Source organism: Leptosomus discolor, chromosome 6 (genome assembly GCF_034619465.1).
Source record: "Leptosomus discolor isolate bLepDis1 chromosome 6, bLepDis1.hap2, whole genome shotgun sequence".
NCBI lineage: Eukaryota > Metazoa > Chordata > Aves > Leptosomiformes > Leptosomidae > Leptosomus > Leptosomus discolor.
Genome location: NC_141396.1, coordinates 45,334,431 through 45,347,474, shown reverse-complemented (window position 1 = coordinate 45,347,474; position 13,044 = coordinate 45,334,431). Strand labels below are relative to the sequence as shown.

Sequence of the window (13,044 nt, the reverse complement as noted above, 5' to 3'; positions counted from 1 at the left end):
GGGACAGGTCCTGTAGAAGATTTCCTACATTTGTTCAGATTTGGCTTAGAAGATGGTTCAGGAAAATACTTTTTGTTAAAGATTTCCTATCATAATGAGATTAACACTCATCAGTAAATAGATGAAAATTGTAGTAACTACTTTCCAACAGAAAAAAAAAAAAAACAAAACACAACAAACAACAAAATAACATAGAAACTGCTTTGATTAGGGATTGACAAATAAGAGAAAACTGATTCACTCAAGAATCCCTGAAATTTGAAGAATATTATAACAGATTAAGTACAAAGCCCTAAAAAATTGAGTATTTTATTTCCTGCAAGGATAATTTTATTTGGATTACTACTATAAAATTTTTGAAAAGTGCTGATAAACCACTTTTATAAAAATGGACAAGTTTTGCAAGAAGCACTGGTTTTGGAGTATAAAAAAATACATTTTTCTACCTGCTTTCCACTGTGGCTAGATAAGCTTTGCTCTGTTCACAGCTCTTACTTGCTTCTGAGAATGTCAAAAGTGCAGAACCCACCAAGTAGCAGTGAAACCCATATCTTTTCCAACTCTGTGACAAATATGAGGCTTAATGTGAAATTGAAAGAGACTTCAATATAGAAATTAGCTCTGCTCTTTTGTGTATATTCGATGTTAAATTTGTTGCAGCTAAGCATAAAACCAAAATGGGACTGGGATGATCTGTTAATAAAGACAAGCTGGGGGGTTTGTTGCTGTTTGCTCCTACAGAAGGCCTTTTTTTTTTAAGGATGAAATTCAAATTTATTTTTCATCTCTTTTATGTGTACGTGACTTTTCAAAGCAAATTGTGACTGTGCTGTCTGCTCTTGCTTTCCAGTGCTCTGTAAGGCTGGGATTCTGCAAACTGCAACATAACGAGCTTCTGATGCCTTCAGGGGGGAGCTGCAGCTCCAGCCTTCCAGTGCTGTGGGATCCGACATAAGGAAATACAAGAATATTGCAATATGGAAAGGAATTCACATACAAGCACAGCTCCCCTCCCCAGAGCTGCCCCTGCCATCCCCCAGTGCAATGGGTGAGGAGATTTTCTGAGCCAAGAGGAATCCAGTCTGTGCTTGTTTGTGGGAGGGGTAGAAAGAGGGAATATCAGTAAACCACTCTGGTTTCTTCCTGCTGTTAGAGAAAGATCTATGCTGACCAGCATCAATATAATTCCTTTCTGAAAAAGTCAATTCTGGAAAAATTACTGGTTTGAAATAAAAACCAACCTGCTGATATCGCTCGAAGGCCAACTAAGTAGTCCACCAGTAGGAACATGGTACAGAAAAGCTGATCTTTATTTTCTTTCTCTTATCATTCTTATATAGTAAGGATTTTGTAAAGACTTTAAATAGACAGCAGATCTGAGAAAAGAGACAAAGTGGCTTTGGGTAATTTTACATGTCTTCTTAGGCTAAGAGCATAAATAGAGAGAACAGTGGTGAAATTATGATTTAAAAGATGTATGTAATTTTTTTCACTAGGTGGCTCATCTGGGAATGGAGGGAAAGGCAGTATTCATGTACATTTAAATGAATCTTGACTTTCTTGACTATATTCAAATTTTGAGCACAAAAATGAAAATGCACATATATTAGTAAATTGCTAGTAGGAAAAGACTAGGCTTCCTCAAGAGTATATTTTCTAGAAGGTACAAAGACTCTAAAAGAAGCAATAACCACTAAATTAATTTCTGTTGATTTTTCCGAACATAATTAATTTATGAGAGAGCATTTACTTTCTGGCAGCCTGGATCCTTGATTGTCTCTTTGACAGAGGTTTTTGATGAAGGCTTCTTTTTACAGATGTAGCCAAGTTGCTTATCACAAACATCAGTTGCCCAGTATCCATCCTAGAATAGCAGGAAGAAGAAAGAAATGCAGAAATCTTCACTACAAGGCCCACTGAAATATGTTACCTAGAAAGGCTATAGGGTCACTGCTGGAGATTTTTTTTTTTTTTTTTTTGTGAGGGAGACACATCTGTCAGGATTGGTTTAAGGCCCATTTGATGCTGTTTCGAAATGAAAGAAGGAAATAAATAACATCTTGAAGTCTCAGCATTACTTGCTATCATAACTATCCGTTTCATGAGAGGGTTTGTAAAGATACATATCATCTGGGGCTAATGGAGCTGTATTTAGAGCTGGATGTTTTCACTACACTTCTGGAAAAAAGATCAATGAAACTGAAATAATGCACATCTGAGTGTGTTGCAGTAAATCTAACTATTTTATCCATCAAGGAGAAGACTCTGAAAGGGATTGTTTTCTTTTTAAAAAAAGAATTACATTAAAAAAAAATTAAATAGGAGCTTTTTTAACCATAAAATTTGGTTAGGATCAATTCTATTGATGCCTAATATGGGCAAACATCAATACTATTCTATGATATAACTGTTCTTTCTTTCAGAAATGGCAAGTGATTTCAGAGTGATGTAGTTATTAATTTGCATTACTATAAAATGAGTGCGTGGTCATACCTGCCCCTTCATAACAACGCAGTCCTCCAGACCGTTTGTGTAGGTGGGATGCCTGCGCTGCCATTTGGTGAATGTCACAGGAGTCCCATCACTCCACTCAAAACAGAAGTGAGTCTTCAGGTCATGCAGACCCAACCATAGCTCTTCTGTTGGCTCTGAAGCATGAGAAGAAATAGCTTACAGTCTGCTGTGCAATACAGTGAACCTTTTTCACATCCGGAACAAACAGGGACTGATAAAGTTGGGATGTGGTATATCCTGGTGCTTTAACAGAAATGGTAGTTTCCTCTGAGACCGGCAGTAAGAGATGTCTTGGTCTGTACTGAAAAGGCCTCATATTCAATCCAGAAATACTGAGTTTAATAAACATAAGGCTCTTTATGGCTGGCAGAAGATTTTTACGAAGATTTTTACAAACTTTCTGAGTATCTGTGATTCAGAACAACAAAATGGCCTCTAGGATGGACGGTAGGACAGTGCGTGTCTCATATGTCGGGAGATCAAACTGAGCCCAAGCCATGAAGACCTCAGCCAATAGATCTCCTTCATGGGGAAGAATTAGAGGGCTTGTAATGGCCCCTCAGGGGAGTTCACCAAGTCCAGCATGTGCAGCAAGTGTCAAGACTGGTTACTACAGATCCAAGAAAAATCGGAAGTGAAAAGATGTTGTTTTCTTAGGTGGAAATACAGCAAGAGGTTGACCTCAGCAAGAAGTTTTAATCTCAGCAAGAAGTTAAATTTCTTATAGGTTTGGAGCAAAGTTCTAAAGATATTGAACATAAAGGGGCCAAAAGTGCAATTTTTAGAGATACTTATGTGTCTCTTTTTCATTTTCCCACTTTATAATGTTTTACAATGTAGATCATTGCTTGATAGATACAAATATATTTCTAGGCTTATGCAGCAGCAGCAACAGAAAAGAATAGCATAAGTTAGATTTAGCCTTCTGCTTGTGGAATTTCAGAAAAAAATCATTATTTACTATGAAGCCCAGCTTTTGTGTTACAGATGGGGCAAACAATGCAGGCCTGCATATATACTCACTGTAACCAAGCTGTGACACTAGAAAGCTGTATTCAGCAATGTTGTGGACACTTGCCAAAACTCCATCTTGCTTCTTACATGAAGTCAGAGCATCTTTCCGTATTTTGGGTTCCCGCTGAATGCTGTAGCAGTGGCCTGCATATGGCCACCAACCATCTGTGCACTTAATAGGTCTCAATTCCTCTAAAATTAAAGCAGCACAATTTTTCAAAGCAATTTTGTAAGAGGAAAATGAAGGACACTAAAATGAGGTCTCTCAAGCACTCTTTATAAAAGTGGGACTATATGAATAAACATAAAGCTGTAGTTAGATATGCAAATACATTCAAATAAAAAACAAATATAATTAAGGCACAGCATGCTAAATATGCAAATTGAATGATGTCTTCTTAAGCAGAGAATCATTGAAAAATACCCACATTGTGTGAGAGGTGCATTTTGAAATAATGCTCTGGGAGGAATGAGACACCAAAGCAGACATCAGCCTCTCTCCCATTTGCCCCCTGGCACAGTGCAGTCAGTGTCATGCTCTCCCCCACTGTGTGTGGTGGCTTACATTAGGCTCTGCCTCCTGTTCGATGTCTTCTTGCAAACACACATAAATTTCAGATATGGAAAAGCATGAAGTAATTCTTCGATAACAGCAGATCAGTGAACAGCACCAATTAGTGCAGAGTTGGTAGTTCTTGTGTTAACTCAGTGGCCTTTTTATTACTCAGATTCCTAAATATCTGTAAAAGCTTAGCTTAAGCTTGCTTTAAAAATAAGAGTCCTGCATTTCTTTTTAAGGTTGATAGGGGAGTAAAGATTCTTGGAAATTATTTCTCTGCTTTCTTTAATATAACTACTTCTTTAAAAGTAGCTTTTATAACATTCCCAGATGACAGCCTCCAGCAGATCCCTCCTGTGTGTGGCATGTTCACAGTCACATCGTGTCACTGAAGTCTCAAGTCGGGTGGCCCCTGGATGAAATGCAGCCTGTGTGAATACTGCTGCTCCTCCTGCTCTGCTCATATGAACCCGATGCATTGCATACTGTTGTCATCAGAGGAGGATTTTTTGCATTATTATTAGAGTAACTGCAATTGCTCATTTGGAGCAAATGAAAAGAAAATGAGAAGCATAAGATTTCTACTGTATTTATGAAAATTTGATAACCATGACAGAGCACTTTTATCTGTCTTGCAAGAATGAAAGACGGAGTGATGGAACAAAATAATAATATTCTCCTATGAACGGATAATACACAATGGGAGGACAAAAGCAATATCTAGAAGTCTGTGTGCGCATGTATAGCTATGCTTTTCAAAGGTTTCTAACATCTTGGTTGAAAAATAATATTGCATACTTTTTATCATTTATGGATCTTTACAGATTGCTCTCACTAGAAGTCAAAGAAAAGTCTTGTATTTTTGTTTGACTAACCTACATTTGGGTATAATGTCAGACTTTGAACTGAAGTTTCTCTTTTTACAAATGTAGCCAAGTTTCTGGTTACATGCTTTGTTTTCCCATTTAGCATTCTTTGTGGGATTCAGCACTCCACAGATTTTCCCAGGGAGCAGGAAAGGACTTCCTCTGAGTAAGAGAGAAAATAGAATCTCACAGCAAGAGTAAATAAAAAGATTAACAATACCATCATGGTATCAGTAGAAACATCAACTTATTCTTCAATGCTTAATATGAAGAAGACCTCTCCCATAGGATAACTGCTGGTGTGGTTTATAGGATGCTGCTTTTAGTCTATGCTTTGAGAGTGAAGTAATCACCCTCCATTGACTTTGTGTAGTACTGGGAAATTTCTGGTTCTCCTGATATCCTGGTGCTCACAGACAGAACAGCTGAAGCTAGACTGTTATGCTGTGTCAAAAACTTCCAAACTTTAAAAATAAATTATATCCAGTATATCACTCCAGTGTATCTCAAGAATTTCACAATTCTACTTGCCTATAAAATAGCTTTTCTCTTTTCTGTTGCAGTGTGTAGAAAACTCTGTAAGCAGCAAAAGAAATTGCCTGATACGGGATTTTTGAAAGCTTAGAGGAGGGATTAATTATTCCTTTACCACCTTGTAACTTTTCCAAAACAGGGAATGGCTTGAAATACTCATGGCACAAAGAAAATACAGGCCCCAAAAAACAACAAGGAAACAGAAGAACTCCTCATGTGTGTGGAGCCCCACAAACCCACCCCTGTCTCCCTTCCTTGAGGTGGCCCTGTGCAATTTTGCATAAACTGCTGAGGAATTATGAGCTGGCTCTGTAAGCACCTCAATAATATTTAGAATTTCTCTAGACAATGTAGTGCCATTATTTTCTAAATATTTTGCTACTTATGGAAGATTTGATTTATATTCATACTCTTGGGCCACATGTTATGGAAAAATTCTGATCTCTGGTCTGTAGGGTTATATATCACTCCAAATGATACTCTGCTTTCATAAACAAGCTCTTTGCTTATATAACTTGCTATAGCTGATATCCACAATGAACTTTGTAATTTGGAAGTGTGCTTCTTAAAATAAAGATTTAGATCTTCGGCTATTGTAAATCAGAATGGGCTTTTCTGAAATAAAAGTAGTTAGGGCAATTTTTATTAGTTGGTGTCATCAGAATTCATTTAAAGATTACAAAATAAGTGTGATTCTTACCTGGAGCCTAGTTTAAATATCTGAAAGGGCTGCCACCAGCCCATTGCCATCCACTGTCAAAATTCAAACTGTTCAATCCAATCCAGAATGCAAAACTGATTTTTTTAGTTAGCTCTAAATTAGGAAAAAAAAAAAGTCAATTCTATCTCCCTATTCTCATTCTTAGCAAATGAATCCAAAAGAAATAAAGTCAAAAGTAAGAAATTTATATTTCTTAGTTTAAACCTGCCCCGAACCAGTGCTTTCCACATTGCTGAGATGCACAGATTAAAAAAGTACAATATGTAAATGAATAAATATTGATTTAGCAGAGATCTCAGTAGTTAAAAGGGCAAATGAACATCTTATTTCACTACTTACGTAAGAGTTTACTTCTCTCATTTTCCTTCATTAATACATGACAGATGTAAAAAATACCTTATTTTCATTAGGGAATTGTGCTGAAATATTTCTGTAGCAGATTCCATGGAGTAAACACACCAAAAAGACAAAGACAGGGTGCCAATCAGTTACTTCCAGATTTTTTTTCTATGTGAGTGGTTTCAAAGCCTCCTTCACACCATTTATAACCAAACTGATACTACGATACTTGTATCTGAAATTCACTGGAGTTATTTGGAGTTTCTGTATGCAAATATACCCATATTAGGACCAATCTAGACATCATCATCTGTTCTTCTAGAAAGATTAATAATCGTTGAAACACGGAGGATAAAAGGTAAATTTGGGGACCAGACCATAGCCCTGAGGAATGAGTGCACTGCACAAAGGCAAGCAGAGGACACACTCCCCCTGGGACAGGCTGCAGAAGATGCGGTAACTCCAGGTGGGAGCTGGAGCACAAAGCTGGGATGGGGTCATTTCCTTCCCTGTAGAGGTTTGGGACCAATCCTTCATAAAAAAAACACCAGGTAGTGGAAGGGCAGTTCAGACCATCTCCCTTTTGGCGGCTGCTGAACCACCCCTGACACCCTGTCTTCTTCACTGAGACAGAAGCCAAGGCAGCCATCTTCATTGCCTAAAGCTCTTGGGCAGCATATTTTAAGGTCTTGTTCTCTGTCATTTTACCTCCAATATATGCTTGCTCATGAATCTCTGTGATGCTTAGTAGTTCTGCATTTTGCTGCTGACAGCTTTTCCTTGCTTGGTGCCATGTTAGAGCTGATTCTGAGTTTATTTGATAGTGAATGCCAGTTGAAACATCTTCTGTCCAAAATCTTTCTGTGCCGTCTGGAAGAAGTGACATAGAGCACTGCTGTTAGAGGATTGGCATTGTACAAATTAAAAGCAAATGAAGTATGCAATAATGCAAAAAATCTCTAAAAATGCACAGTATTAACTATGCTGTCATCAATTTTAAAGCACCAGAAAAATTGAAAACAGCGTAGGCGTCAACTGAAAAAAGAAAAGTAACTTTTTTGAAATTAAAAATGTCATTTTAAATTTTTAAGTTTTTAGAAGGGAGTGAATGGGTTTCTAATATTTTCTTTTAAATTTTCTGTTACAGAAAATGTAGTACTAGGTAAAATACTGGACGTATCTGATGACTGAAAAAAGACATTCCAGAGTGAACTCAGAGGAGGAAAGTAAGCGTGTAGGTGAGCTATGGCCCTGGAGAACCTTTGTCTCCACGGGGCAGGAACTCCCTCTTAGCTCATCAACAAAAGAAGCAGCTTTTTCAAAAATGGCAGAACCTGGCCCTTAACAGCCCAAGAAGCAATAAAAGCAGTCTGTGTAGCACCAACGTACAGATCGGCTGCAGTCTTTGCAGAACGACTCACAAAAACTTGTGAAATTGTTGTGTTATTGGGAAGGCAGCTGGTGAGAAAAGTGAAACAGTTTGTGTCCTGAGGTGCAGGGGTCCAAACATAAGTTCGGTGCAGAAGACAGTACAAAGATGGGAGTGGAAGATAATTTTAGCAGGAGCTTTTTTGTGTAGGCTGGCAAAAGGAGATAAGAACAAGGTAGGAAATGGGTGTTAAGGGGAAAATGCAGTATATAGCAGTTTAAGTGAGAATTGACCTACAGGGCATGCCTGAAGGCATGACACCTATTTGAAAGGAGGGTCTCCATCTAAATTCGTGCTGGTCTTGCCATGCACTTAAGTCACATAAAATGAGATATCAAAGAGCCTCCTCACCTCCCTTGTCCACAAAGACAAACAGCCACCTCCAGCAGGTGAGTCAGAGCCTGGCTGGGCTGAACCACACTCTGGAGGCACCTCTTCCTCTGCACTAGCTACAGAGGGAGCACTTGGCTACTGGGGCTAATGTTCAATCAGATGATTTTAATTTGGGCTACTCTGACAAGATTTGTCATGAGGATGTGCAGCTGGTAGCTGATAAAGACCCTGGTAGCTCAATAGATGGTTTTCTCAACAATGTTTCATGACAAGTTAATAAATAAAATGCAGGACTTACTTAATAGTGGGAAAAATCCGTACAGTTTGTCAACATCAAAGTCTGCAGTTGTCGCACGCCAGAGCCAGCCATCTGACCTTCCAGCATCTGTGCACTCATTGTACTGTTTGCCTTCACATTTAAAAGGGAATACACATGGCTGTCCATTGGCGTTTCCTTGTAATGTAAACATATCTAGTGGGAAGAAAGGGTGAAGAGGACATATGAAAATAGTCATAAAATCATAAATCTCACTTCCTAGTAGTGAATCTATCAGTATATCTGTCTGTCTAAACTGAGAGGTCACACTGTCTTTTTTTAATTGTTTTTTATCAGTTTTCCTCCTTGTAGCTAGAATTTTTAAGTAAAATGTTGTTTTAGTAAAATCTGGAGTTTAAATACTGTGTTTAGAGTGTGATATATATACCTTGTAGGAAAGTCAAATTCTACGATGATAAGTAGCTGATAAGTTGTGGTTCCTGAAGACAGAAAAACCACAAGTAGATCTCAGAGAAGTTCACTGCATTGTTGTATTCTGTATAGCTCAATAGGTTCACTTTATCCTCCATCTTTTCATTAATTGTTTAAAGGAAAAGGATAGCTCCAGAGAGAATACAGATCAGGTTGTCATGGGCATATTTACGCAGTAAAAATTTTAGGTTTCAATTGCACATTTCTGCGCTTGGAGACATCTTGCAGATTCACCCTCAACTCAGATTCTTTAAGGTTAGCAATGCTTCATCTTTTGAAACTATCATAGTATTATGGGAGTGGTTTTTTAATCCTGAAATTTATAATATTTGCTCTCAATCTCACAGTCACACAAACATTCATCCGCTCAGTTTCTCACATTCACACAAACATTCAGCCACCCAGTTCTGTATATTATTGCTTCACCATTTCTCCCTGTAGATATACCAATGAGTGATACACATCTTCAGACTAAAACAGTTCTAATTTGGTCAGACTGGAGGGGAGGAGCCAGTTCTTCCTTCTCATACCTCATGTCTGGAGCAGAAAGAGAAACTTGCACAGCTATCATGACAACATGGCTCTAAACCCGTTTCACTCGTCACTATGCAGTGGGTGTGATGGGGAGGGTAAATGGAAAGAGCTCCATGCTTCCTCATCTCTCATTGCCCTCCCATTCAGTGCCATCTGATTTAATAGTTCCACAGACAGAAATTCCAGTTTTAAGATCCTGCTCTTACTACCTCCATTTCCCTCAACATCCCTACATCTCCCCTCTTTTATTTATTTATTTATAGTGAATAAAGAACTGCCAGAATAACACCCAACATACTCTTTAGATCATGTATCAAATCTGATAACAAATGTAAAATAACCAGTCTATGCATTAAAACTGTAAAGCTGCCCAAGGAAAAGCATTTTCCTATCTAGCTTAACACAAGCCCAACAGAAAACTTACCCAGTAACTGCAATGAACCATGCATGAGGGAAAGGAAAACTAGGAACCTGGAGAAACTCATTGGAAATGTAACTTGCTTTCGTTCCTCCACCAAAAGTTGGACTGTTAAGACTGGCAGCGTATAAAATCCTTCTGAGTGAGGATAGTAACAGGTCCTTCTCTGTGTCAAAGGGTTCACGGATAAAGCTTTGTACTCTAAATAAGGAAATATCCTGTCACATGGTGTTTTGAAATAACTAGAGTGCACATTGCAAACTCTGCTCTCTTTGAGGAGTGAGTCACTTCCAAAACTGAAGTCTCCATTCTTGTAACTAGAGGTGGTGACATTGTCTTTTTCTGGGGCTCTGCTAGTATTATATACGGGTCAGTTGTTGGGGTGCTACACAGGACAGACGTCTAAAAGAGCAGCTTGAGAACTGGTGACAAGAAACCTGCAGTGAAATATCACTGATTAAAAACTCAGTCTCTTCTTTAACCCTTACATCTCAGAAATAGAGGGAGACAAAACCGCAGTGGTTCAGTACATTGCTATAATGTCCCAGCTCTACATATCTAGAAGAAAGAGAACAAATTTTACAGGGTCTGCAGTGTTCGGTGCATCATGAATTATTGCTCATTTTGAAGGCTAAAATTGCTTTTTTTTTCTGTGCTGTTACACTGCTTGCTTTGATCATAGTTTGAGGCCAAGCTGTTTATAATTACTTGTCGAAGATCTGAAAGAAGTGAAGGTGTTCAATGCTATAGGCTAGTAGCAGGCTTCCCTGTAACAGGAGAGAAACTTTTGCCTGGAACACTTCTGTCAAGCAAAAGGATATGTTCATCTATCTGAGAAATTCCTAATGAGGGTGTTCCAGGACAAAGCCGAACGTAAGCTAAATTGGAAAAGCTCCTTTTAATATGTGAGCAAAGTGCTCATCTGGAGACTTACATTGGCATGGAAAATCTTCTTCAACTGCACTGCAAAGCTGTGTTGGCAAATACTTGCAGACAAGTCCTACTGTTCCTTCTGTTTATTTACATCAGTGAAATCAAAAGAAGTTTTGACAATGAAATTAGAAAAAGCAAGAAGTGAAATAATTAGTCGCGAGATATATACATAGAAGCTGAACAGAAGGTGTCATAAGAGGAGCAGCTACCTTTGCTTTTATTTATAAGGTATTGTGGAAAATTATTGCAAGAACTGGCTAAAGTTGTTGACTGTTAGAAAGTACTAAGAGAGAAAAATTTTTCAGAAAAAAATTACTGTATTTCAGTAAAAGTAGGAATTGAATAAAATGTTTAATAATAACTATTCTATTTGCAGGTGACATTCAGGGAATGCTTAGTACAAGCAAGGATTGCAGAGCAGCCCAAAGTCATAAAACTGAGTGGTGCCACAGACAGCAGTGGGGTGGGAGAGAAAGAGAAGCTGAGTTTACTGAGGGAAACCGTATTTCAGATACGTCTGAAATCACACAGTGAAATGTCTCCAACAGAGGGGATACCCAAGGGAAAATACTCGGAGGATGAAATTCCTGCCTGGTTCCCTCCTCTGCCTCATGAAGTGCCAGCTGCACTCCAGTCCAAACTGGGCTTTAGTCTCTTACTTTGTAAATAGATGCTCATGAGGATTCAGCTCCCCAGGGCTGCAGAGTGATGGGGGGAGATTAGTGCACCCCCTGCGGTTGGCTAAAAGAAGAATTGACCACTTCAGAGCTGCCCCTTTCACATGACCAACCAGCTTGATGCTGATTACAGACTTTTGGGGGTCAGTGTCCCACATGCTGCATTTCACTTGTGCAATAGCCTGTTCTCACCAGCGGGCTAAATTCTTGGTTGTACTTATGCCAAAAAACAGGAGTCCAATGCCTAGAAAAGAAATTTCATTACTTTTTACTATTACTTCTTTTAACCTTCCAGCTTGCTCAGTATACCCTGTGCAGCCTGGGGAAGGGAGGTTGTTTGCTGGGGCTCTCTGCTAAGCATTCTTCCCCATAAAGTGTTTAGTCTCTAAATTATATTTGCAGCTCATCTAAATGCTATTTTGTACTGCTTTCTACTGTTTTTCTAACATGTTAAACTGGTCTTCTTGCAGATTCCTAGTACAGTATCATCTGCTGCCTTCCTTAGTTTTCAGTTCCTTTTTCTCACATTTAAAAATGGCAAGTTGGTGCTTATTCAAGCTGAATTCAAAGTGGCAGGGAGAGAAGCCTTCCTTGTTATTGACAAAAGAACTATTGTGCAGACAGGAGCACCTTCCTTCCCCTTTTCCTTGCACTTGTTCACGGTGAAGGTTGAAGCTGAAAATTATACTAATAAAATTTTTTTATTTCAAAGCATTAACAAAAAGACAGAAGAATGAATGGGTGAGAATATTTTAATTCATGTTATTGAGCATACTACAGTTAATCATATTATCAGATTGAAAAAAGACCAAAACCTACACCTAAGCTTAACATCCTTTGCTGGTATGAACTGTATTTTCTGTAGCAGAAAATGAAAATAGCAAGGTTTTCTATCCCAAAGTTACCAGACATAAGTATATGAAGCAACATTTTACAAGTGTAATAGGATACAGCTATAAGGAACAGTAAGTGCTGGTCTGATGGAGTGAAGTTTGTGGGGCAAAACAAGTTCAAGATTGCAACAGAGTTGGGCAGATTTTATTTTTGAGTTCTTTGCAGTGTCTACAATGGGAATACAGTTCTAAATAGTAGTCACACTTTACTGAACATTCATTCTCACTAATTCACTTTTATAGTTCTTTTCCAGTGCATTTATTTGGTTTTGACAAGTTATTTACACTAGTGTTTTTGCTAAGGCACCTGAGAACATCTTTACTGTTACAAAACCATAGCATCAATCTGTAATTCAGATTTTGGAAAACATGCATGATACAAAAGAGTCTGCTAGTGCAAATATAGAAAAGAGATTTAATTTAAGAGTAGATATCCTCACTAGAGACTTTTAACAGATACACGCTTTAATTTCAGCAAGTAACTTGCTCATCTGAATTGGTACATGCCACAGGACGAGTTCTCATCATTTCT

The 13,044-nt window shown here is 38.3% G+C and overlaps 1 protein-coding gene across 1 annotated transcript in view; it reads right to left on the bottom strand.

Annotated features, from left to right (window-relative positions):
- Nucleotides 1–10,076, bottom strand: part of LOC104348065 (macrophage mannose receptor 1) — a 34,195-nt gene extending 24,119 nt beyond the window's left edge. Inside the window, 9 exon segments of the mRNA XM_086467324.1 lie at nt 447–562; nt 1,751–1,864; nt 2,494–2,648; nt 3,538–3,720; nt 4,967–5,113; nt 6,188–6,301; nt 7,256–7,417; nt 8,608–8,781; nt 10,016–10,076. Of these exon segments, the coding sequence (XP_086323450.1) occupies nt 447–562; nt 1,751–1,864; nt 2,494–2,648; nt 3,538–3,720; nt 4,967–5,113; nt 6,188–6,301; nt 7,256–7,417; nt 8,608–8,781; nt 10,016–10,076 (1,226 nt within the window).
- Nucleotides 10,077–13,044: the final 2,968 nt, after the last annotated feature.